The sequence below is a fragment of the Carcharhinus amblyrhynchos genome, chromosome 30 (assembly GCF_965287045.1).
Source record: "Carcharhinus amblyrhynchos chromosome 30, sCarAmb.v2.hapA, whole genome shotgun sequence".
Lineage (NCBI taxonomy): Eukaryota > Metazoa > Chordata > Chondrichthyes > Carcharhiniformes > Carcharhinidae > Carcharhinus > Carcharhinus amblyrhynchos.
The window spans coordinates 10,881,309-10,905,336 of record NC_137353.1 but is presented as its reverse complement, the minus strand read 5'-3'; the positions used below and the strand labels follow the sequence as shown (position 1 = coordinate 10,905,336).

General features: G+C 44.6%; 2 protein-coding genes across 8 annotated transcripts in view; both read left to right on the top strand.

Annotated features, from left to right (window-relative positions):
- Positions 1–24,028, top strand: part of espn (espin) — a 161,988-nt gene that overhangs the window by 129,339 nt on the left and 8,621 nt on the right. The gene's annotated exons all lie outside the window — the stretch shown is intronic.
- On the top strand, positions 14,650–16,371 carry LOC145360000 (espin-like protein). Its single transcript, XM_080214903.1, has 2 exons — positions 14,650–16,203; positions 16,255–16,371. Exons 1-2 carry the CDS (start codon positions 14,650–14,652, stop codon positions 16,369–16,371), a joined length of 1,671 nt encoding a protein of 556 aa, XP_080071029.1.

The window sequence follows — 24,028 nt, the reverse complement described above, 5'->3', positions numbered from 1 at the left end:
CATGACTATTCTCGAACTGTTACAGTCCAAGTGGTGCTGTTATGGAGGGAGTTCCAGGATTTTGCCCAGTGACAGTGAAAAAACGGTGATGTATTCCCAAGTCAGGATGGTGTGTGGCTTGGGGGGGGGGGTGGGGAGCTTGCAGATGATGGTACTCCCATGTGTTTGCCATCCTTGTCCTTCTAGATTGTGGTAGTCGTGGATTTGGAAGCCTTGGTTAGTTCCTATAGTACATTTTGTGAATGGTACGTGCTAAATCCCCTACTCACTGGCTGAGGAAAGACAGTGACTGCAGGCAGCCTATGCCTTCAGACAGGTTCATTTCCAATACTGCAGAATAAATACAGACCCTATCAGTTCACCCAACACCCTTTTATAGTCTCATAATAAAGCCCTGACTGGTCCCCAATTGTAGCAGCAATTACCAACTTAGCATGTATTCTATTAAAGCACAACGCTGACATTAACAGTGTGCACTGTGGCCACTGTGTGTCAGTGGTGAATGGAGTGAGTGTTCAAGGTGGTGGATGAGGTGCCAAATGGGCTGCTTTGTCATGGATGATATCGAGTTCCTTGAGTATTATTGGAGCTGCACTCTTCTAGGCAAGTGGAGTGTATTCCATCACACTCCTGACTTGTGCCATGTAGACGGTGGACAAGCTTTAGGTACTCAGGAAGTGAGTTACTCATTACAGAATTGCCAGCAACTTATAGCCACAGTATTTATATGACTGGTCCAGTTCATTCCTGGTCAATGTTAGCCTCTGAGATGTTGATCATGAGGGATTCAGTGATGGTAATGCCATTTAATCTTAGGGAGAGATAGCTTCTTTCCTTTTGGAGATAACCATTGCCTAGCACTTCTGTGGTGGAAATCTAAATTGCCATTTATAACCCAGACTTGAATGCTGTCCAGGTCTTGCTACAAATGGATCTGGATTGCTTCAGTATCTGGGGAGTCACGAATGGAGCTGAACATTGTGCGACCATCACTGAACATCCCTACCATTGAGCTTATGATGGATGGACAGTTATTGATGAAGCAGCTGATGATGGTTGGACCTAGGACACTAGTCTGAGGAGCTCTTACAGTGATGTCCCTGACCTCCAACAATATACAGAAAGATAGAGTATTTCTTAAATGGTGAGAGAACAGAAATTGTTGATTTCCAAAGAGACCTGGGTGACCTTGTTCATGAACCACTAAAAACGAACAGCAAACAATTCAGAAGGCAAACGGCATGTTGCCCTTTATCGCAAGAGGTTTTAAGTACAAGTGTAAAGATGTCTTGTTGAAGTTGTATAGATCCTTGGTGAGATCTCACCTGGAGAATTGTGCAGAGCTTTGGACCTTTTACCTGACAAGGGATACACTTACAATAGATTTTTTTGCTTTGATTTGATTAATTATTGTCACATGGTATGCAGTGAAAAGTATTGTTTCTTGCATACTATACAGACAAAACATACTGTTCATAGAGAAGAGAAGGAGAGAGTGCAGAATGTAGTGTTACAGTCATAGCTAAGGTGTAGAGAAAGATCAGCTTAATGCAAGGTAGGTCCATTCAAAAATCTGATGGTGGCAGGGAAGAAACTGTTTTTGAGTTGGTTGGTGTGTGACCTCAGACTTTTGTATCTTTTTCCCGATGGAAGAAGTTGGAAGAGAGAATGTCCGGGATGTGTGGGGTCTTTGATTATGTGGCTGCTTTTCTGGGGCAGCGGGAAGTACGGACGGTGTCAGTGGGTGGGAGACTGGTTTGCGTGATGGACTCGGCTTCGTTCATAATCCTTTGTAGTTTACTGTGGTGTTGGATAGAACAGGAGCCGTACCAAGCTGTGATACAATCGGAAATGGAGGTTCACCAGGTTAATCCTTGGGATGGCGGGATTGTTTTATGAAGTGAGATTGGGGAAACGGCTTCTATATTCTCTGGAGCTTCAAAGAATGAAGGGTGATCTCATTGAAACTTAGAGAATTCTTACAGGGTGTAGCAGCGTGGATATGGAAGAAGTTTCCCCAGGCTAGTGAGTGTAGAATCAGGGGACACAGTGTCTGAATAAGGGGTAGGCCATTTAATGCTGAGATGAGGAGGAATTTCTTCATTCAGATACTGGTGAAACTTTGGGAATTCTCAATCCCAGAGGGTTTTGGAAGCTCAGTCATTGAGCATGTGCAAGACAAAATTAGATTGATTTCCAGATACTAATGACAACAAGGAATATGGGAAAGTGGCATTGAGATAGATGGTCAGTTATGATCTAACTGAATGGCAGAATGGACTCGATGGGCTGAATGGCCTACTCCTGCTCCTATGTTCCTATAGGTACGACTCCAACCAGTGGAGAGTTTTCCCCCTGAGTCCATTGATGCCAATTTTGCTTGGGCGCCTTGATGCCACACTTGGTCACATGCTTCCTTGATGTCAGGGGCAGTCACTCTCACCTCATCGCTTACATTCTTCTGTCCACATTTGGACCAAGACTGTAAGGAGCAGAGTGGCCCTGGCGCAGCCCAAACTGAGCATCAGTGTGATTGTTAGTTCTGAGTAAATGCTGTCTGGAAGCATTGTCGACCATATTTCTCATATCAAGCATAGACTGAGGTAGTGGTAGTAGGTTGGGTTGGATTTGTCCTGATTTCTGTCTATGGGCATATCTGGGCAATTTTCCACATTACCACGTAGATGCAGCAATGTAGCTTCACTGGTACAGCTTGCAGAAGGACATGGCTATTCTGGAGCACAAGTCTTCAATACTGCTGCCAGAACGATGCTGATCCACCGGCGTTCAGTGAAACCATAACTGAATTGGTAACAGACCAGGGTTGAATAACAAAGATGTGCAACAGAAAAATATTTTGTATAATCATGGAGATAAGATCGAGTCATAGAGGTTTACAGCATGGAAACAGGCCCTTCGGCCCAATTTGTCCATGACATCCAGTTTTTACCACCAAGCTAGTCCAAATTGCCCATGTTTGGCTCATATCTCTCTATACCCATCCTACCCATGTAACTGTCTAAATGCCTTTTGAAAGACAAAATTATACCCACCTCTACTGCTGCCTCTGGCAGCTCGTTTCAGACACTCACCATCCTCTATGTGAAAAAGTTGCCCCTATTTTATGCCCCTCATTATTTTATAGATGTCTATAAGATCACCTCTAAGCCTCCTATGCTCCAGGGAAAAAAGTCCCAGTCAATCCAACGTCTCCTTATAACTCAAACCATCAAGTCCCGGTAGCATCCCAGTAAATGTTTTCTGTACCCTTTCTAGTTTAATATCTTTTCTATAATAGGGTAACCAGAACTGTACACTTATTTTCCAAGTGTGGCCTTTCCAATGTCTTGTACAACTTCAACAAGACGTCCCAACTCCTGTGTTCAGTGTTCTGACCAATGAAAACAAGCATGCTGAATGCCTTTTTCACCACCCTGTGACTCCGCTTTCAAGAAGCTATGAACCTTACCATTATATCTTTGTTCTATAACTCTCCCAAGTGCCCTATCATCAACTGAATAAGTCCTGCTCTGATTCGATCTACCAAAATGCTTCACCTCACATTTATCTAACTTAAACTCCATCAGCTCACTGGCCCAATTGATCAAGATCCCAATGCAATCCTAGATAACCTTCACTGTCTACTATGCTATTAATCTTAGTGTCATTTGCAAACTTACTAACCATGCCTTCTATATTTTCATCCAAATCATTAATATAAATGACAAATAACAGTGGACCCAACATCGACCACTGAGGCACACCGCTGATCACAGGTCTCCAATTTGAAAAATAACCCTCTAAAACGACCCTGTCTTCTATCAGCAAGCCAATTTTGTATCCATTTGCCACCCTCCAATCTTCAGGCACCTCGCCTGTGGCTGTTAATGATTCAAGTACCTCTGCTAGGGGATCTGCAATTCCCCCCTGAGCCTCCCAGAGCATCTAGGGATACATAAGAACATAAGAACATAAGAAATAGGAGTAGGAGTAGGCCATCTAGCCCTTTGAGCCTGCCCCGCCATTCAATAAGATCATGGCTGATCTGTCGCTGCTCAGTTCCACATTCCCGCTTTCTCCCCATAACCCTTAATCCCCTCTCTTATCAAAAACCCATCAACCCGCGTCTTAAAAATATTTAGTGAGGCAGCCTCCACCACTTCAACGGGCAGAGAATTCCAGAGATTCACCACCCTTTGAGTGAAGAAGTTCCTCCTCAACTCCGTTCTAAACCTCCCCCCTTTTATCTTGAGGCTGTGCCCCCTAGCCCTACTGTCTTTTTTGAGCGGGAAGAGTCTCTCCACCTCTATCCTATCCATCCCATTCATCATAGTGCCAAGGATTTATCTACTTTGATGTGCTTTAGGACTTCCAGCATCTCCTTCTCTGTAATATGTACACTCCTCAAGATAGCACTATTTATTTCCCCAAGTTCCCTAACACCCATGCCTTTCTCAACAGTAAATACTGATGAGAAATATTCATTAAGGATCTTGCCCATCTCTTGCACACAGATTACCTTGTTGATCCTTAAGAGACCTGCTCTGTCCCTAGTTACTCTTTTGCTCTTGATCCATGTGGAACTTTCCACAAGAGGCTTAAAGGTGTATGATTCAATCTACGCTATGAGTCTGGACTGGATGAGCAAACTGACTGTTTCATTCTTCAGGGAGTTGAATTTCCATGAGAATTCTATGACTCAATCCCCGTAACTTTGGCAAAAGAGCCAAAGAAACCTCGAAGAAACACCACAGTTATGGTGGGAGACCCAATCACTGCCAAGATTCATTCCAAGTTACATTCTTAATGGTTGCGCTAGCTTCTTCAAAAGGGCCATTACTGTAATAAAGAACACTTCTTTCCAAGTTGCAGACCTCAGACTCTCCAGGGTCTAGGGGAAGATTGAGAGTGATTTGAGAAGCCTTCGGGTTTCTGCCCATCCTTTGTCAGATTCATAATTTTCTTTTCTTAATAGAAATTACAGGACAAAAATAGACCATTCAGCCCAATTGGTTTATGCTGTCACTTATGCTTCTCGTAGACTTCAATCTTACCCAGTATAGCCCAGCTATCTCAGTGGTTTTGGACAAATACACTTATTTTCTCCCATGACTAAGTAGCCATGTATCTCTGTTGAAGCTAATACAAGGGAACATGTTAATATTAGCAAGGGCTTATTTGGAGTGTGAAGCACATTTGCAGAGGGTTCTGGCAGTGTGATAACATTTGTTGGGGGAACCTGGGATTTGATAACATTTACGATGGTCCTTGGAGTGTGGTAACATTTGCAGAGAATCCCAGGAGTGTGATAATATTTGTGAGGGGGTCCCTGAGGTTTGGTAACATTTGCAGAGGTCCTGGGAGTGTGGTAACATTAACAAGGGCTCTTGGGAGTGTGAAACATTTGTGGGTGGTCCCTGGAGTGTGATAACATTTGGGGAGAATCCCAGGAGTGTGATAACATTTGGGGAGAATCCCAGGAGTGTGATAACATTTGGGGAGAATCCCAGGAGTGTGATAACATTTGCGGAGAGTTCCAGGAGTGTGGTAACATTTGTAATTGTAGGAATGGGGGTCCACATCCTGAAGAGTTTGGAAAGCACTGAGCTAGAGTTGCCCTGGTCAAAGATCATCATTGATTCTTTGTTGCCGGTTACTCCTGTGTACTATAATGTGGCCCTTACAGGCAGCAGTGTTGCTGTGAGGTTTAAACGCACGTGTTAGCGAAGGGTCAGATTTCCTCTGCGTTGGGTGTAGCAAAATAGTACACTGGTTCATGAGAAACCGGTTTCTGATTTCCCTTTGCCTCACACAAACTGCAAATCCTCCCTGCAGTTTCACCGTTTCATTCAGAGGGGTTTTATTTTAATCAGGAGAATGTTAATTTTTTTTTGGTGTGATCCAGTCTCACTGCGTGGCCTAAGTTCACAAACGTTGGTCCTCAGTATCATTGGTCAGCAAACTGGAGTACGGCCAAAAGGTTCAGGTTCCAGATAAAGAGTAACGGGGTCTGGTCTACAGTCAGTTGGGGACCCTGTTGGCTAGTTCTCGTAGATAAGTCAACATAATTGACCATTGGCCTGGCAAGCCACTGGATTCGAGGGCAATTAGAGATGGGCAATAAACGCTGACCCAGCCAAGGATGGCCACGTGCCAGGAATGAATACGAAGAAAGGCGGTGTGCCTAAAAACAGGCTGTTCCAGGTTGAAAACAAACAGTCTTGGGAACTGACTTAAATCGAAGCCAAATTTAAAAATACTACACTCGGTAAACACTGGCGCAGGTTTGGTCACCAGCACTGGGCCGGTTGTTTTTTTGCTCAGTTTAATTAATAATACCACCTGAGGTATGTTTACGTGGAAAAATCCACTGGCGACAGAAACAAAAACAATGCACTACAACAACAACAACTTGCATTCATGTTGCACCTATAAATGGTCCCAGGCTTGTGACCAGAGGCAAGGTGGAGTTTGAAATTGCAGATCCCTTTGCAGCTATGCACCGTGGCCTGCTTCTGGTGTCGGGCGTGAATCTTTGGAGACATGGCCACAAACTAGGTGAAATAATAATAATTAACGTGGTCGCTTCCCCAGTGAATAAATTACAAAGTCACAGAATTGGCACGGCGCAGAAGAGGCCATTTGGTCCATCGTGTCTGGGCCGGCTCTCCAAATGGGCGACATGATGTAGTGCCATTCCCCTGTGTATTCCCCCATAGCCCCTGCACATTGTTTCTATTCAAGTAATCATCTAATGCCCTCTTGAATGCCTCTATTGAACCTGCCTCCACCACACTTCCAGGCAGTGTATTCCAGACTGGAACCACTCACTGTAAATATTTTTTTTCTCAAATCGCATTTGCTTCATTAGCAAATCACACAAAATCTGTGCCCTCTCGTTCTTGATCTTTTTACGAGCAGGAAGTTTCTCTCTATCTATTCTGTCCAGCTCCTTCAGGGTTTTGAACACCTCTATTAAATCTCCTCTTAGCCGCCTTCTCTCCAAGGGTAACAGCCCCAATCTTTCCAATCTATCCTCATAGCTGAAGTTTCTCATCCCTGGAATCATTCTTGTAAACCTCTAATGCATTCTCTCCAATGTATTCACACCCTTCCTATAGTGTGACACTCAGAACTGTACACAATATTCTAGCTGAGGTCTAACTAGTGCCTTGTATAAGTTCACTATAACCTCTTGTACTCTATGCTCCTATTAATAAAAAGTAGAGATTGAAGTGTAAGTAAACGTTTTCTTCCACTCTGTAACTATTGCTATATGCATTCATTTTGCTTGCTCATGATACTGACTTCAACGTCCTTAGTTTGTTTTATTTAGTTTGGTTTCTTTCAAATCTTTTCCCGTCGTCTGAAAGTGCTCACTCAGTTTGGAGAATGGCTTATGTGATGACTTTTATCTTTGAGCACATTCTCCCCATGTCTGTGTGGGTTTCCTCCAGGCGCTCTGGTTTTCTGCCACACTCCAAAGGTGTGCAGGTTAGGTAGATTGACCGTGCTGAATTGCTCCTTGGTGTTCAAAGATGTGCAGGGTAAGTGGATTAGCAGGGTAAATATATGGGGTTATGGGATAGGGCTGGGCCAGGTGAAAAAAGGTGGGTTTTTGCAGACTCAATGGGCCAATGGCATCCTTCTACACTGTGAGGATTCTATAATTCTGTGATTCTCCTCGGTGTACAACGTGTGTCAGACACTGTGTCATAGGCATGCTCGTTCACATTTTAGCAGGGTTTGTTGGAAATTAGTAAGGAGCAAGCATGACTGAGGCAGGTCATGTTCTTACTCTCCTGGCTCTAACAGGGGCAGCTAATCTGGCACAAGTCAGGAATCAAGCCAGTCTGCGTCACTGAGTCCTTCATGGGATCAGTTAACCCATCTTGATGCAAACCTGTAGGTTTAACACTGAGCACATATCTAACACTGTCCATGCAACTTGTCTTTTGACCAAGCTTTTGGTTACCTGCCATACATTTCCCTATGAGGCTCAGTGTTGACTCCTGGTTATAATGCTTCTTGGGAGGCACCTGAGGACATTTTATGATGTTAAAGATGCTACGTGAATGCAAATTGTTGTTATTGAGAGGATGAATGGAAAGGTCAAAGGGTTCCGAGAGCAAAGTTGAGATTACAGGTGATATAATGACTGATGGTTCAGCCATGGACAATAGGGGAGGAGGAGGGTAATGTTTAATAACTTTGAGATGGAAGATTAGAGAGTACAAGAGTAGGCTTGAGTAGATTGCAGAGGTGGCCTGGCATGGTGGCACAATGGTTAGCATTGCTGCCTCACAGTACCAAGGGCACAGGTTTGATTCTTGGCTTGGGTTACTGTGTGGAGTTTGCACGTTCTTCCCATGTCTGCATGGGTTTTCTTCGGGTGCTCTGATTTCCTCCCAAAGTCCAGAGGAAGTACTGATTAAGTGCATTGGCCATGCTAAATTCTCCATCAGTGTACCTGCGTGTGGTGACTGGGCGACTTCCACAATAACTTCATTGTAGTGTTAATGTAAGCCTACTTGTGACATGAATAAATAAACAGACTCTAATAATGGATTAATGAGGAGATGGGAGGGCCAGTATTCTGGTCGGTTGAGATCCAATAGCCCGAAGAGTCTTCCTCAAGATTGAAGATGATGCCTTGGCTGATTATAAGCTCCTTATTCTAGTTCTTGGGCAATGCCACCTCACCACTAGTCCAACTGAGATGAAATAACTTGGAATAATTGGGGACGGAACTTGAGATGGTCCCAGTGTCAGGAATGATTGAAAAATCTGGGAGCAGGATTTACCACACGACCCGCAACGTGTTTACGGTAGCAGGAGGTGGCCCGCCATTGGCTGATAGCGGGATCTTCCAGTCCTGGCAGTGTCAACGCGGATTCCCGTTGATTTGAAACTGTTGCCGGCAGGAAACAAGCAGCAAGGGTGCGCCAGGACTGGAAATTCCTGCCCCCAGACATGAACAGCCAGAAGATCCTGGCCTGGGAATCTTTCGTTTAGAAAAGAGAGGTTTGAGGGGGAATCTGGGGTCTGCAACTTTATGAAGCATGTCACTTGGATAGATCTGGAGAACGGCAGGATTTTTCCTTGGATCTCTGGTCTCCCAATAACAGAATGAAATGGGTGTCCTAAGCCTCCACGTACTGGCAACGGGACTGGTCCAGCTGGTGGGGGAAATCCTAAACCAGGGACCAGAAATGTAATGCAAGCGTTAATAAATTCAATGAAGAGTTCGGGGGAACTTGTTTCCCAACAGAGTTTAGAATGTGGAATTTAATACTATAAAGAATAGCTGACACAACTAGCACAGATACATTTAAGGAGAAGCTAGATAAGGGCATAAGGGAGACTGGAATAGAAGAATAGGCTGATAGGGGTGAGGCGAAGAGGGATAGGAGATTGTTCATTTGGAGCACAAACACAAACACAGGCCAGGTGAGGCGAATGGTTTACTCAGAGCTATAAAATTTAATATAACAGAAAGGCAATATACATTGGTTATTCTTCAGCCTTCTTTCTTTTGGGAGATTGTATTTAATACAATAAATGGAAATTCACTGTCAGTTAATGTTCTCTTAAACAAATTAAGCAGGAATTATAGTTTTATATATGATCTGACCTAACAGTAATATATTTGTATTCTTTGAGGCTTTTGATATGCAATGCTTCTTGGAGGGGTTTATAGATCTCGAAATCTGGAGCGTCTTTTAGACATTGGGTGCTAGTGGGTGACACAGTGGTTAGCATTGCTGCTGCACAGCACTGGGGACCTGGGTTCGATTCCGGCTTTGGGTGATTATGTAAAGTTTGCACACTCTGCCCATGAATGCGTGGGTTTCCTCCGGGTGCTCCGGTTTCCTCCAACAGTCCAAAGGTGTGCTGGTTAAGTGGATTGGCCATGCTAAATGGCCCTTTAGTGTCACAGGGTATGTAGGTTTGGGGGAATTAGTGGAGTAAATAAGTGGGGTTATGGTGATTGGGCCTGGGTGAGATAAAAATGTGGATCAGTGCAGACTCGATGGGCTGAATGGCCTCCCTTTTGCATTGTAGAGATTCTATGATTCTACGATTTGCCTATTGTGAATTTGTTGAAGTGATTTAAAGTTCTTCCAAAATCTGTTCCTTTTATCTTTGGTAAACTTCCGGAACTCAGCTCCCGGTACGGAGCTTTCCAGAATGGGGTGCATATTGGGAATTACAACACCACACTCGCAGTGTTTAAACCTTCAATTCAACAGGAAATACTGATGGGGGGTATGGCTTTCCATAATGCACTTCTAGCAGATGAGGTCTGGCCAGGAGACCCGCCACTTATCCTCCTATTGTGCTGATGGCTAAATGAAGGTAACACAAACATCCGTACAGTTTCTCCCGAGCTGCTGGGGGGTTGTTCTTTTACAAGGGACCAGGAAGTAGGGGTTGGCAACCCCAGTTGTGTAGTGGGTTTCCTCAAGCTGTAACTTTGCCACGTCCCCTATTTTCACAACTGCTGTAACAACTGAAGAGATTCAGGGAAGGTTGAAAAAAGAACTTTTTCCCCCCCAATTCCTGGATGAATTGTCTCTGGGATTGCCCAGAGATTACGTTTTGCATCCTACGGGCTCCAGGACAGTCCTGGAGGGTTGGCAACCTGATAATATTGGAAGGGAGACAGGGAAACTGTAAGATGTATTCTCCTATCGCCCACTTCACACTTTCTTCTCAGATGCAAGTGTGCGACACTTTGGCATCTATTTAATCGATAGTTGTTAAGACCAATTTGTGTGTTTGCGCTGCATGTGCTTGAGGGTTTGATGCTGTTTGGAGTGTTGCTAAGATAAAGCTGCAGTATCCGTTTTATATTGTGTTACACATGGCCTTCCAGCATTTGGTGCACTACTTTATTAATTCACCACCCATCACTGTGAAACCCCATCAATCCTGATGCCAGTAGGGGTGGGGGGGGAAGGGAGTGGCTTAAATGTTGTTGACACTGGCTGAAAATGACCCAGAAAGCAGAATAACAAGCAAACCATCATGGCGATTCTTTGTGCAAAGGAGAGAGGCACTGGAATGGTATAATGGTATGTGGGCCTGCGTTCATTTCAGTGTTTGGGATCACACCGTCAAGGCTTCTACAAAAGTGAGCTCTGATGCTAAAATTTAACTTTCAAACTAACCGGGTAGACAAAAGGATCTTCCTGAGCTTTGTCCGCCCCCAGGGAATGCCCAGTTCCTTGAGAGCTCAGAGGAGGGCAGAGACCCAGATAGCTGCTTCACAACCTATCTAAATCAGTTGCTAGGCCTTTCCTAGTGGAGGAACCCAACCAATCACTTGGGATCTAATGGAGGCCAAATACGTGACCTCCTGCTTCATTTTCCAGTTCATTTCCATTCGGGACAATAATCTACAGGTGCAAGGATAGTACATGGGGCAGCACGATGGCACTGTAGTTAGCACTGATGCCTCACTGCGCCAGGGACTCAGGTTCGATTCCCGGCTTGGGGGTGACTGTCTGTGTGGAGTCTGCATGTTCTCCCTATGTCTGCTTGGGTTTCCTTCGGGTGCTCCAGTTTCCTCCCACACTCTGGAAAAACATGCTGGTTTGTTGCATTGGCCATGCTAAATTCTCCCTTGGTGTACCAGAACAGGCACCGGTGTGTGACGACTAGGGGATTTTCACAATAAATTCATTGCAGTGTTAATGTAAGCCTACTTGTGATTAATAAATAAATAAACTATTACATTTCCCATTGTTCATTGAGTAAAAAACCCAAAAGCAATCCTCAGACTTTGTAAAACATTGTAAAAAATATTTAGGTCAGAATATTACCACAGTTCACGCTGCTGGGATTTTCCCATCCTGTTGCATTGAACGGAGATTTGGCTGGATGCCAACTTCTCCAATCTCGCTGCAGCGGGAACGTGGCGTGAACTGCTGGGAAGATCACACCCTTGGCTTCTTCAGAGCATGTAGTTCAAAAACTCTAAATTTGACACCCTCTCCATGGTCTGGATTTGAGTTGCCAATCATGATTAAATGGATGTTTCATCACATGACTAACCCCCCCCCCCTCAACACTACAACCATTCTTCAGCCAACACATCCATCCTTGTGGCACAATGTCTTCCAATGTCAATCGGAAAGAAAGAAGACTCATTATCCAATTGGATAATGCTTGCCTGTCCTCCAAGCAGCCTCCTTCCCCCTCACCCACCTCTGCACAACTTTCCTTCATTTTTACATCTTGTAAAGGGAAATGTTCGAAGTGTTAGTGTTCAGAAATGTCAAGGCAGCACGGTGGCACAGTCGTTAGCACTGCTGCCTCACCAGTTCAACTCTGGGCTTGGGTCACTGTCTGTGTGGAGTTAGCACATTCTCCCCACATCTATATGGGTTTCCTTCAGGTGCTCCGGTTTTCTCCTACACTCCAAAGATGTGTGGGTTAGGTTGATTGGCCATGCTAAATTGGTCCTTAGTGTCAGGGGGATTAACAGGGTAAATATGTGGGGTTTTGGGAATAGGGCCTGGGTGGGATTGTGGTCAGTGCAGACTCGATGGGCCGAATGGCTTCCTCCTGCACAGTAGGGATTCTATGAAAATCCCTCCAGGTTTGCATATAGCAGGGCCCTGGAGATCAATCTTCAATCCCTGGAGACACCATGCCAATCCTGGAGGGTTGGTAACCCTGGCCTGGATACTGGAACTTTGGATTCAGAACTTTTGAGACAGTCCCTTCCTGAATTTAAATTTACTTCTCTTTAATGCGTTCACTGAAATCTGATACTTCCATGCAGGACTCTTTTGTGTTCTTTGCAGTATCTCATCTGAAATGTATTTCATATCTCCACTTGGGTTAGTAGAGGATACTTGGGGACAGTTGTGGTTGAAAGTCATAATGAATGATCCTTTTTGCCATGTTGTTTACAGACGTAACTCCAAGTCCTCAAGCTCAAATGGCCAAATAGTGTTGATTTGAAATGAGTGCAAAGTTAGAATTCACCCCAGTGTAAGAGATTACTTTTGCAGTGCATTGTAGGAATGTATTTCCCTACGAGGATCAGCTATTAACATAGCATAAACTGAGATCATAATGCAATAAGTAAAGTTTATTTATTAGTTCCACAAGTAGGCTTACATTAGCACTGCAATTAAGTTACTGAAAATCCCCAAGTCGCCACACTCTGGTGCCTGTCCGGGTACACTGAGAAACAATTTAGCATGGCTAATGTACCTAACCAGCACATTTCTCAGACTATGGGAGGAAACCGGAGCACCCAGATGAAACCCATGCAGACACAGGGAGAACGTGCAAACCCTGCGCAGAGAATGACCCAAGCCGTGAATCGAACCCAGGTACTGGGTGCTATGAGGCAGCAGTGCTAAGCACTGTGCCACCATGCTGCCACCAGTATGCTTATTACAGACCAAACTTTCACTAGGAGAGACAGTGCATAAGTGGTATTGTCGCTGGTAAAATAGTAATCCAGAGACCCAGGGTATTGCTGTGGGGTCCCGGGTTCACATCCCACCATGGCAAATGATGAAATTTGAATTCTGTAGGAACTAGGAGCTGTAGGAAGTAGGCCATCTGGCTCCTTGAACCTGTTCTGCCATTCAATAAAATCAAGGCTGATCATTTTGTTGACTCAGCTCCACTTACCCGCCCACTCGCCAAAACCCTTAATTCCTTTACTGCTCAAAAATGTATTATCCTTGCCTTAAAAACATTCAGTGAGGTCACCTTTACTGCTTCACTGGGCAGGAAATTCCATTTTTGGGTGAAGAAGTTCCACCTCTACTTAGTCCTAAACCTGGTCCCCCTTATTTTGAGGCTATGCCCCCTAGTTCAAGTTTCACCTTCCATAAATATTCAATTCAATCAATATCTAGAATTGAAAGTCCAATGATGACCATGAAGCCTTTGTTAATTGTCATAAAAAAACCAATCAGGTTCACTAACACCCTTTAGGAAAGGAAATCTGCCATCCTTACCCGGTCTGGCCTACATGTGACTCCAGACCCACAGCATTGTGGTTGACTCTTAAATGCCCTCAGGGATGGGCAATAAATGCTGGCCCAGCCAGCGACACCCATGTCCCATGAACAGAAAGATGAAGAAAAACAAACATTTTAGGAGAACATAGCAATGTGCTTGCTCATACATGTGGAAATGCAAAAAGGATACTGCAACTTTAAATGCTTTTACATGATGAGTGGTGCAATGAATCTTTTTATTGGGAAATCGTATTTCCTTATTCATTATCGATTGGGTACCAATGACTTGCTTCTGATAGAACATTAGCCAAAAGGTCATAAAGTGTCGTTGATTGCATTATCTGTAATTGACAATCAATTGGAGCAAAGAATGTTTAATTGAAATGAAGTTAATGGAAAGTTGCATTTAAGCCAAGTTAATTTAAACATGGATGCAAGGGGCAGATGTGTTGTGTATAATCCCATTGCACCACTGAACTGTGAGGGAGTGAAAATGTATTGATAGAAGGGAAAGTTGGGTCTTTTGTTTGCTCAGAGAGATATTTTTGCCCTGTGCTTTCTCCTGAGGCAGTTTTACGACAGTAACTATTGCCAGTCTGAGGGGTGGAGATACTCCCATACACACAATGCCATTCTGGGACCGTTTGGAGAACTGATGACGGAAGATGATATTATCCGCATCGAGAAGCAGATCGAGAACCTCCAGGTCATGCACAAGGTGCAGAAAGTGGAGACGGAGCTGGAGCAGTTAGAGCTGGAGCTTCAGCAGCTCCTGCCTGTGTCCGCCGCGTTGGCCCCCGACCACTTCACCGTGAACCCCAAACAGGTACACGGACAGGCGGACGACCTGCCCGCCTGGTGCAACAAGATTTCCACCCTGTTGAAGAGCATGGCTATCCTCCTGGCTACTCTAGGCGGGAAAGAGATAGAAATCTTAGACACATTGCCTTCCCGCGACCAGTTCCAGGGGCCAGCGGCTGGACCAGTGAAGGGGGCTCCATCCAAGGAAACGAATATCAACATAGGAAGGTCTCAGTCATTCAGTTCGACTCGGGAGGATGTCCAGAAGGAGATCCTGCAATATGGCGTGTCGGTCAAAAACATTAAAGCAAATTATGAGTTGCATTTGCAATCAAAAATGGCTGAAGACACACAACATAGAGTTTATAAAAGGAAGCGATCTTTACCTGTTGTGCCTCAGGGTACAGGGACTATTTTGGAAGAACCCCATAATCTTGGTCTCAGCAAAACCCGAGGCAGCGCGTACAGAGTGCAACCAATGTATCAAGACAACAATAAGCCAATGATGGTGGAAGAACCATTCATCATGCCAATGCATGCACCATTAACGTACTCTGACAGGAATGACATAGACCAATGTCTAAATCTAGACAGTGAGACTTTATTTAGCCCAGACCTCATGACCCGCAGTCTCCCAGTCCAGACAGACCTCAGCTGCGTACAGCAATACATAGACATGAGGAAGGAGCGGATTGTCTTCCTCTTCCTTGAGCACTGGAGGAAATGGACATTTACTGAATCGTTCCGGCCCAAGCAAATGAGGTCAAGCATTTTGGGTGCCTTAGACGAGAGTTTCAAAGACCTGCAACACCCTGACGGCCTGTTGTACGATTCCTCCGAATTACAGTCGGAAATGACGGGCGGGAGGAGTGACGACGATCGTCTTCTTTACTTCATGAAGCAGAGGCAGGTGGTCGGCAAGCTGATAGGCCACTGGAGGAAGATCATCTCCCAGGTCCCAACTCGGCAAATCAGGCGATTGAGTCGGCATCACGAGATGTACTGGCCCGAGCATTTCCTTCCCCACGTTAATGGCGCTCCCGTTGACTACAACAGCCTGACCCTTGACCTCTTCATGCTTGGCTACTTCCAGTTGTTGGAGATGAACATGTCTCGGGCTGAGCGCAAATTCCGACACATCCTTTGCTATGAGATGTTTGACCACCTGGGGAGCCACAGCTGGGAACTGATTCGGAAATTTCACAAAGTCGTCATGGCAGAGATCGAGTCTGGGAAGCGAGATTGGGCCGACGGGTTCGAGGACATCAAGCAGGAGTTCTTTGGAGACAGAGTTGCCGTGGTGGAGGCTCACCAGCATCATGCAACAGCCCAGGAAAAGCCGACAAAGACAGAGCCTGTGGAATTATCTCGGCAGGAGTCATTTATGAGCAATTCATCCGGGTTCCCAGTCAGTGACTCTACAGCAGATGAGCAGAGGCGAAGGAGCAAAATTAGAAAGGAATCGATCCAACTCATCTCTGAACTTGGAGAATTCTGTAACGAAGAAATATGTCGATACATCGATCGAAGTTTTTCATTCTGGAAGGAGAAAGAAGCAGAGTTATTTGTTATTTAAACCGATAAATCAATATTTTTAGGCTACGAAGCTCATTTGGTGTTCTCGGGGAGGGTAACTATTTTTCAAGAGACGGATGAGATGAGATGGTATTGTAAGTGTTAGACAAGCTCCAAACCAGTGCGCGTTGTTATAAAAACATAAAATGCTGGAAAATCCCAGCAGACCTGACTGCATCTGTGGGAAAAGAATAGAGCCAACGTTTCGAGTCTGGATGACCCTTCGTCAGAGGGTCACCTGGGGTTATCTGTGGTTAAGGATGAATTGGATGATCAGACACTTTGGGGCACATTATTTTCAAATATTGATTTATTTGTAGTCGATTGCTTGCGTAGAGATAAGTAAGAACAAAAATTGCAAAGTGTATTTAGCTGAGTTAAAAAATAATCTTGCGATTTTTATCTCCAACCACTGACATCAATTGGAATATGTGTTTTGAGTTGACAGTGAGCCAAGAAACTGGGCACCCAAGCCCAGGAAATCCAGGTTTAAGATCATTGTCAGTAAGTGAGTAAGATTTCTCAGCAGTTTATTGAAGGAATCCAGTCTTAGTCAAAAAATATATTCTGTGCATGATTTCATGTAAATTTCTTTGGAAAGCACCACTTCCGGTCCATCAATATCCCAGCTATTTTTCCCTCTTCCCGAATAATTTATTGTCGTAAATACTAACAGCTGAAACGGGTGTCTGGATGTACTTTCATCTTTACAGCTGGATTGCACTACCACAGGTTCCCAAACTGCCTTACAGCTATTTACTCCTGTCGCAATTGGGGGTAAAATTAGTTGCTTCTTGTTATAAGATTGCGGGGCAGCACAGTGGTTAGCACAGCTGCCTCACGGCGCCAGGGACTTGGGTTCGATTCCTGGCTTGAGTCACTGTCTTTGTGGAGTTTGTGCATTCTCCCCGTGTCTGCGTGGGTTTCCTCCGACTGCCCTGGTTTCCTCCCACACTCCAAAGATGTTGAGGTTAGGTGGATTGGACAAGCTGAATTGACCCTTAGTGTCCAAAGATGTGTAGGTTAGATGGATTAGCCATGGTGAATGTGCGGGGTTACAGTGATAGGGCAGGGAGAGGGCCTGGGTAAGATACTCAATGCAGACTCAATGGCCTCCTTTTGCACTGTGGGGGCTCTGTAACTCAGCCTTAACAACCTGATGATGGTTTTTTTTTAAATAGTTAACCATTGCTCTCAATATTCAGCAGAGAACTGTTAGTTTGGTTCTCTTGTGCTATTGGCTGGTAGGGTTGAAACTCCAGCAGTTTGGAATATTCTGACATGGGGGAATACTCACTATTTGTGCAAATTTCTGTTACATTATCTTGCAAAGCAGAATTTCCCCATCTTGAATGGTGTAAGCGATAACTAATGACATTGGTGGTCTTATAGTACAGTTCTGGCCGTGCGCTGGAAGCATTTAATGCGTTTTTTTATTAAATAGCAACTCATATAACCTTTTTAAAGACACTGTTATTTGGTTTCAGTATTTGATGCAGTTTGATGTAGCTCTTGCTTTAGACTGAAGATATTGTACGTTTCTGATGCAGTCCATTGCCCTTATACTAATGCACTCATCAATGTACGAGTTAAGGTTTCTGTGTAGAGAGTTGACCTTCCAGTTGTGCAGAATGGGGAATCTCCTTTTGATTCAGTTTTTTAATGTGGCTATCTTTGACTGGTTTTCCAACTGGCAACATCAATCAATGAATGCTAACAATAACATCTAAGGTTAAAGGAATAAAGAAGTAGGATTGGTGTGAAAATAATTGTTAAAAGTGCAAACAGTCTCTCCCAGTGGCTCAGCTGTGTCAGGGTGGGAATGGGGGTGGTTTTGGGTGACAGTGAGATCTGGGGTATACTTCATTATCTGCCAAAACCCCTCATTTATTTTCACAGGTGAGTCACTTGGACAAGTTACGATAGGGAGAGCCAATCATCCTATACTTATTGCCTATCTTCTCAAGAGAGGGAGAGGAGAAAAGTAATGGCAAAAAAAAATAACAAAGAGAAAAAGGAGTAATAAATAAGGGGACCGGCCCGTAAGGAGTCATAGTTCACATGCACCTAGCTGTCTCTGATTATTTTACTCCTTGTTTCACCCTTGCAATGAATGACCCACTTACCTATGACTGAAGATTTGTAAACCATGTTTGGATTAAATGAGTAACTTTATGAACACAATGAAATGGAACGCTTCTGCCTTTCCATTCAGCGTCAGATCTTTTTGCATGTTGTATTCGTGTCTGCTTTCTTTGAAGACGCAGCTAAACCCGAGAGCTTAACTTTCGAATCATGATTTGGCTGCAAGTTTATTCTGATTTTAAGTGGAACCCTCTGTTTAGAATTGTTTAGAAGTTTGCAACTCTGCGAAAGCATGTTCAGTTTTGGTCAAATATATATTTTACTTTCTTTAAAAAAATGCTCATAATGGAATATCTTAAAAAGTGTACCTTAAATGCAAGATTGATCATGTACCATGCAAATACTTTACAATGCTGCTGGGTTTTCCTCTGGACTTGACCTGGTTCACACTTGGCACAGGTTTCCTTGGGCCTCATGCATTCTAGCTTTCCAAGTCTCCGTCAGTATTGCAGTACGGATTACTTTGGAGCCTTGCAAAGCCATCTGTTCATGGTTGTGAGTTAGACTTTGGATTTGGGAGTAAAGCAGGAAGATGGAGTTGAGAAAGAAGTTCAGTCGTGATTATATTGAATGCTGGAGAGTCAGTGCAGACTCAGTGGGCCGAATGGCCTCCTTCTGCATTGATTTGATTTGATTTGATTTGTTATTGCCACATGTATTGGTATACAGTGAAAAGTATTGTCTCTTACATGCTATACAGACAAAGCATACGGTACATAGAGTACACAGGGGAGATGGAAGGGAAAGAATGCAGAATGTATTGTTACAGGCATAGCTAGGGTGTAGAGAAAGATCAACTTAATACAGGGTGGGACCATTCAAAGATGTGCGGGTTAGGTTGATTGGCCGTGCAAAGAAGTTGCCCCTTAGTGTCCAGGGATGTGTGGGTCAGAGGGATTAGTGGGTATAATATGTAGGGATATGGGGGTAGGGCCTGGATGGGATTGTGTTTGCTGCAGACTTGATGGGCCGAAGGGCTTCTTTCTGCACTGTAGGGTCCTATGATTCTATGAAAAGTCTGATGGCAGCAGGGAAAGAAGCTGTTCTTGAGTCGGTTGGTACTTAGCCTCAGACTTTTGTATCATTTTCTTGATGGAAGAAGGTGGAAGAGAGTATGTCCGGGGTACGTGGGGTCCTTGATTATGCTGACTGCTTTTCTGAAGCAGAGGGGAGTATAGATGGAGTCAATGGTTGGGAGGCTGGTTTGTGTGATGGACTGGACTACATTCACAACCTTTTGTGGTTTCTTGCAAGGGACTGTAGGGATTCTAAGTTTTAAAAAATGTATATTAAATGTATGGCCTACTCCTACTCTTATTTCCTATGTGTCTTGTGTTGTGGGTAATATACTGCAGGTACAAAGATTTGGATCCAATCCAAATAGTAAGAACATAAAACCCTGAGTATTGTTGTCCGGGTCCATTGCTGTGTCGGGTAAATTCTGGCCAATCCTATCTGTAGTCGCTGGCCCTTAAAGTGTCTTGTGACCCTATCGCCCAATGGGGAACGAGCGTGGGGATCTTGGTACAGAATGTGAGCTTTAGCTGACAAGTGTAGATCCTAAAGCTGGAAGTGTTAACATGGTGAAAGTACTCTGTACATTTGTCTGCTTCTAAATAAACTGTGAGAGTTTGTTCTACACTAACGGGTGGTCACCACTATTTCCAATTGCGACCCTACTCCCCAGATGACTATTCCTCCAACATGAGGCTCGGTCATGTGTTGCGTGCTATGGATTAGGAGATCATAGAATCATAGAGTCATATAGTGCAGAAGGAGGCCATTCGGCCTATCGATCTGCACCGACCACAATCCCACCCAGGGCCCTGTCCCCATAACCCAAACATTTACCCTGCTAATCCCCCGACACTAAGGGGTAATTTAGCATGGCTAATCCCCCTAACGCGCACATCTTTGGACTGTGGGAGGAAACCGGAGGAAACCCACGCAGACACGGTGAGAACATGCAAATCCACACACACAGTGACCCAAGCCGGGAATCGAACCCAGATCCCTGGCGCTATGAGGCTAATCAATGTGCCACCGTGCCACCCCAATAAGTTGATTTGAACCTGTCATCATCCAATGGCCCCCACCTACACTCTTTCCAGGAAGGTCACTAGCTACCAGTTAGGAGTGGCATTGAGCTATATTTGCTCCTCTTCCTAACCTAGGCATTTTGCGGGTATTTGTAGAGTGCCACTGCTGCCACCCAGTGTTTTTCTTGGAGAATTGATTCAGTTCCAACAATGTGCAGTCATTGTTATTGAAAACAAAATGGCTTGTTGCACTTGTGAACAGCTGCTTCCATAGTGGTAATGGGTCAGAGCGGGCAGTAAATGGGCACATTTGTGGTGGAACCCAGTCTTGCCCAATTTCCAACTCATTCAACCTCCACCCTAAATTCAACCCGGGATCCGTGAGCATGGTGGCGCTGGGTGAGATTCCTGCCCATCTCTCTCTCTATGTCGAGATCAAGCCTGGGACAGTACCCGCCATGGAAACCGTGCCTATTATGTCCTTGTAAGGACTTGCTGCAGCTCTCACCAGCTGCCAGCCCACACAAATTCCATTCAGGTCCTTGGGAAAGCTGCGGAACACTTGAACTGGTCCCGGAGAGGGTTGCTTACCTTTATTCAAATGCTTAATGCCTCCCTCAGGATCTGAAGAACAAATTATTTACTGCTTACTTCAGTCCAGGAAGGTGCCTCTGAGTGGAGCTGGCGTGGAAAGCTGCATCCTTGGTGCAGGTTACCCGCCTCTGACTAAATTAGTAACTTCTATAAATTGAGACAGGACCTGTATCCTTTCCTGTGGGTGGAAGGGGTGGGTCAGCTCTGTCCCACATCCGCTCGCAGACCAGTGCTCCCAGAAGATTGGCACCCTGCAGTTTTTCCTTAGCTGTTTTGACAGAAGCAGAGTAGAGGTTTCCCTTTGACTTTCACCTTTGGTTGGTCACCTCCAATAAGCAAAAATAAGCGAATGTGAGAAAATTCCTGAAAGCGTGGATTGTTGAACAAAAAAGAAAGACTTGCATTTATATAGCACCTTTCACAACCTCAGAATGAACCATCACAATTTCAGAATGAACCATCTTGTGAAGTGATCACTGTTGTAATGTAGGAAACAAGGTTTTGCAGACATCAATGTGAGCGCGACATTGACCTATTTCTGTGATAGTGGTTAAGGGATATATTCATTGACCAGGTAGGCCGCTTCTGCTTCTCTTTCAGAATCATGCTAGGGGACTTTACACTCCTTTTAAAAAGCAGTAGCGAATATTATTTAGTAAGAGGAATTTCTTAACATGATATGTGAAACTTTTCCTGGTTGAGTATATTTACAGAAAACGGAGCATCAATATTACTGGACTGACAGTCCAATGGGCAGCACAGTGGCACAGCAGTTAGCACTACTGCCTCACAGCTCCCATAACCCGCGTTCTACTCCAGGCCGAGTTTGCACTTTCTCCCCATGTCTGCGTGGGTTTCCTCTGGGTGCTCCGGTTTTGTCCCACGGTTCGAAAGTGTGTATGTTAGGTGGACTGGCCACACTAAATTGCCCTTTACTGTGCAGAAGAGGCTCTTCAGCCCATTGAGTCTGCACCGACACATTAGAAATACCTCAACTCTCACCTAATCCCATCTGCCAGCTCTTGGCCCATAACCCTTAATTGTTATGGTGTGCCAAGTGCACATCCAGATACTTTTTAAAGAATGGGAGGCAGCCCACCTCTACCACCCTACCAGACAGCGCATTCCAGACCATCACCACCCCCTGGGTAAAAAAGCTTTTCCTCAGATCCCTCCAACCTCCTGCCCCTCACCTTGAATCTATGCCCCTTCGTGACTGACCCTTCAGCTGAGGGGAAATGGGAACAGCAGTTCCCTATCCACTCTGTCCATGCCCCTCATAATCTTGTACAGTTTGATCAGGTTGCCCCTCAGTCTTCTCTGCTCCAACAAAAACAATCCAAGCTGATGCAGTCTTTCTCCATAACTGAAATGTTCAATCCCAGGCAGCATCCTGGTGAATCCCCTCTGCACCCCCTCCAGTACAATCATATCCTCTTGATAATGTGGCGACCAGAACTGCACACAATACTCTAGCTGTGTCCTCACCAAAGTTCAATACAATTCCAACATGACTTCCCTGCTTTTGTAACCTATGTCTCTTTTCACCACCCTACTAACATGTCCTTCTGCTTCCAGAGATCTGTGGACAAGCACGTCATGGTCCCTTTGTTTCACAGAACTACCTAATGTCCTACTATTCATTGAGGACTTCCTTGTCAAATTAGTCCTTCCAAAGTGTATCACCTCACACTCTTCAGGGTTAAGTTCCATCTGCCACTTATCTGCCTTTTTGACCATTCCATCTATCTCTCTTTGCAACCTCACTGTTAACCACCTGTCCAATCTTTGTGGCGCCCACAAACTTACTAATTCTACCCCCACATAGTCATTTATATGTCATTTATATAAATAATGAATAATAGGGGGGGGCCTCAACAGATCCCTGTGGTAAGCCACTGTGCATTTGTTTCCAGTCACTAAAACAACCTTCTGTCATCACCCTCTGACTCCTACAACTGAGTCTATTTTGAATTCACTTTATCAAATTACTCTGTATCCAGGTGAATTTGCCTTCTTTACAAGCCTCCCATGTGGGACCTTGCCAAAGACTTTGCTGAAATCCATATAAACTACATCGACTGCACTACCCTCATTAACACACCTGGTCATCTCCTCAAAAAATTCAATCAAATTTGTTAGGCATGACCTCTCTCTGATGAAGCCATGCTGACTATCCCTGATCAAGCTTTGCCTCTGCAAGTGGAGATAGATGTTCCCCTTCAGAAGTTTCTCTAATAGCTTTCCTACCACTGATGAGAGACTCACGGGTCTATAGGTCCCTGATCCACAACCCTTCTTAAATAGTGGGATCACATTAGCTGTTCTCCAGTCATCTGGTACCTCCCCCGTGGCCAGAGAGGTGAAAATTTGGGTTAGAGCCCCTGCAATCTCCTCCCTTGCCTTCCACAGCAGCCTAGGACACAATTCATCTGAACCTGGAGATTTGTCCACTTTTAAGGTTGCCAACACCTCTAATACCGTGTCACTCCCTATGTCAATTTGCTCAAGAACCTCACAGTCTCTCTCCCTGAACTCCTCATTCTCTTGGGTGAAGACAGGTGTGAAGTATTCATTCAACACTCTAGAAATGTCCTCTTGGCTCCACCCACAAATTAGCTCCTTTGTCTCAAATGGGTCCTACCCTTTCCCTGTTCATCCTCTTCCCATTGATATACCTATAGAACATCTTAGGACTTTCTCTACTTTTACCAACCATATCCCCTCTTTGCATTACTAATTGCTTTCTTAAGCTCCACCCTGCACTTCCTATACCTCACTAATCCCTCCGCTGATTTGCTCCCCTTGTACTTTTTAAAAACCTTTCTTTCCTTCTCATTGTGTCCTGAATATCTCTGTTCATCCATGGTTCTCTGGGCT

Coding starts and splice junctions, on each gene's coding strand:
- LOC145360000 (XM_080214903.1), top strand. CDS start 14,650: ATGACGGAAGATGATATTATCCGCATCGAGAAGCAGATCGAGAACCTC. Junction 16,204..16,254: donor GCAATTCATCCGGGTTCCCA/GTCAGTGACTCT, acceptor AAAATTAGAAAG/GAATCGATCCAACTCATCTC.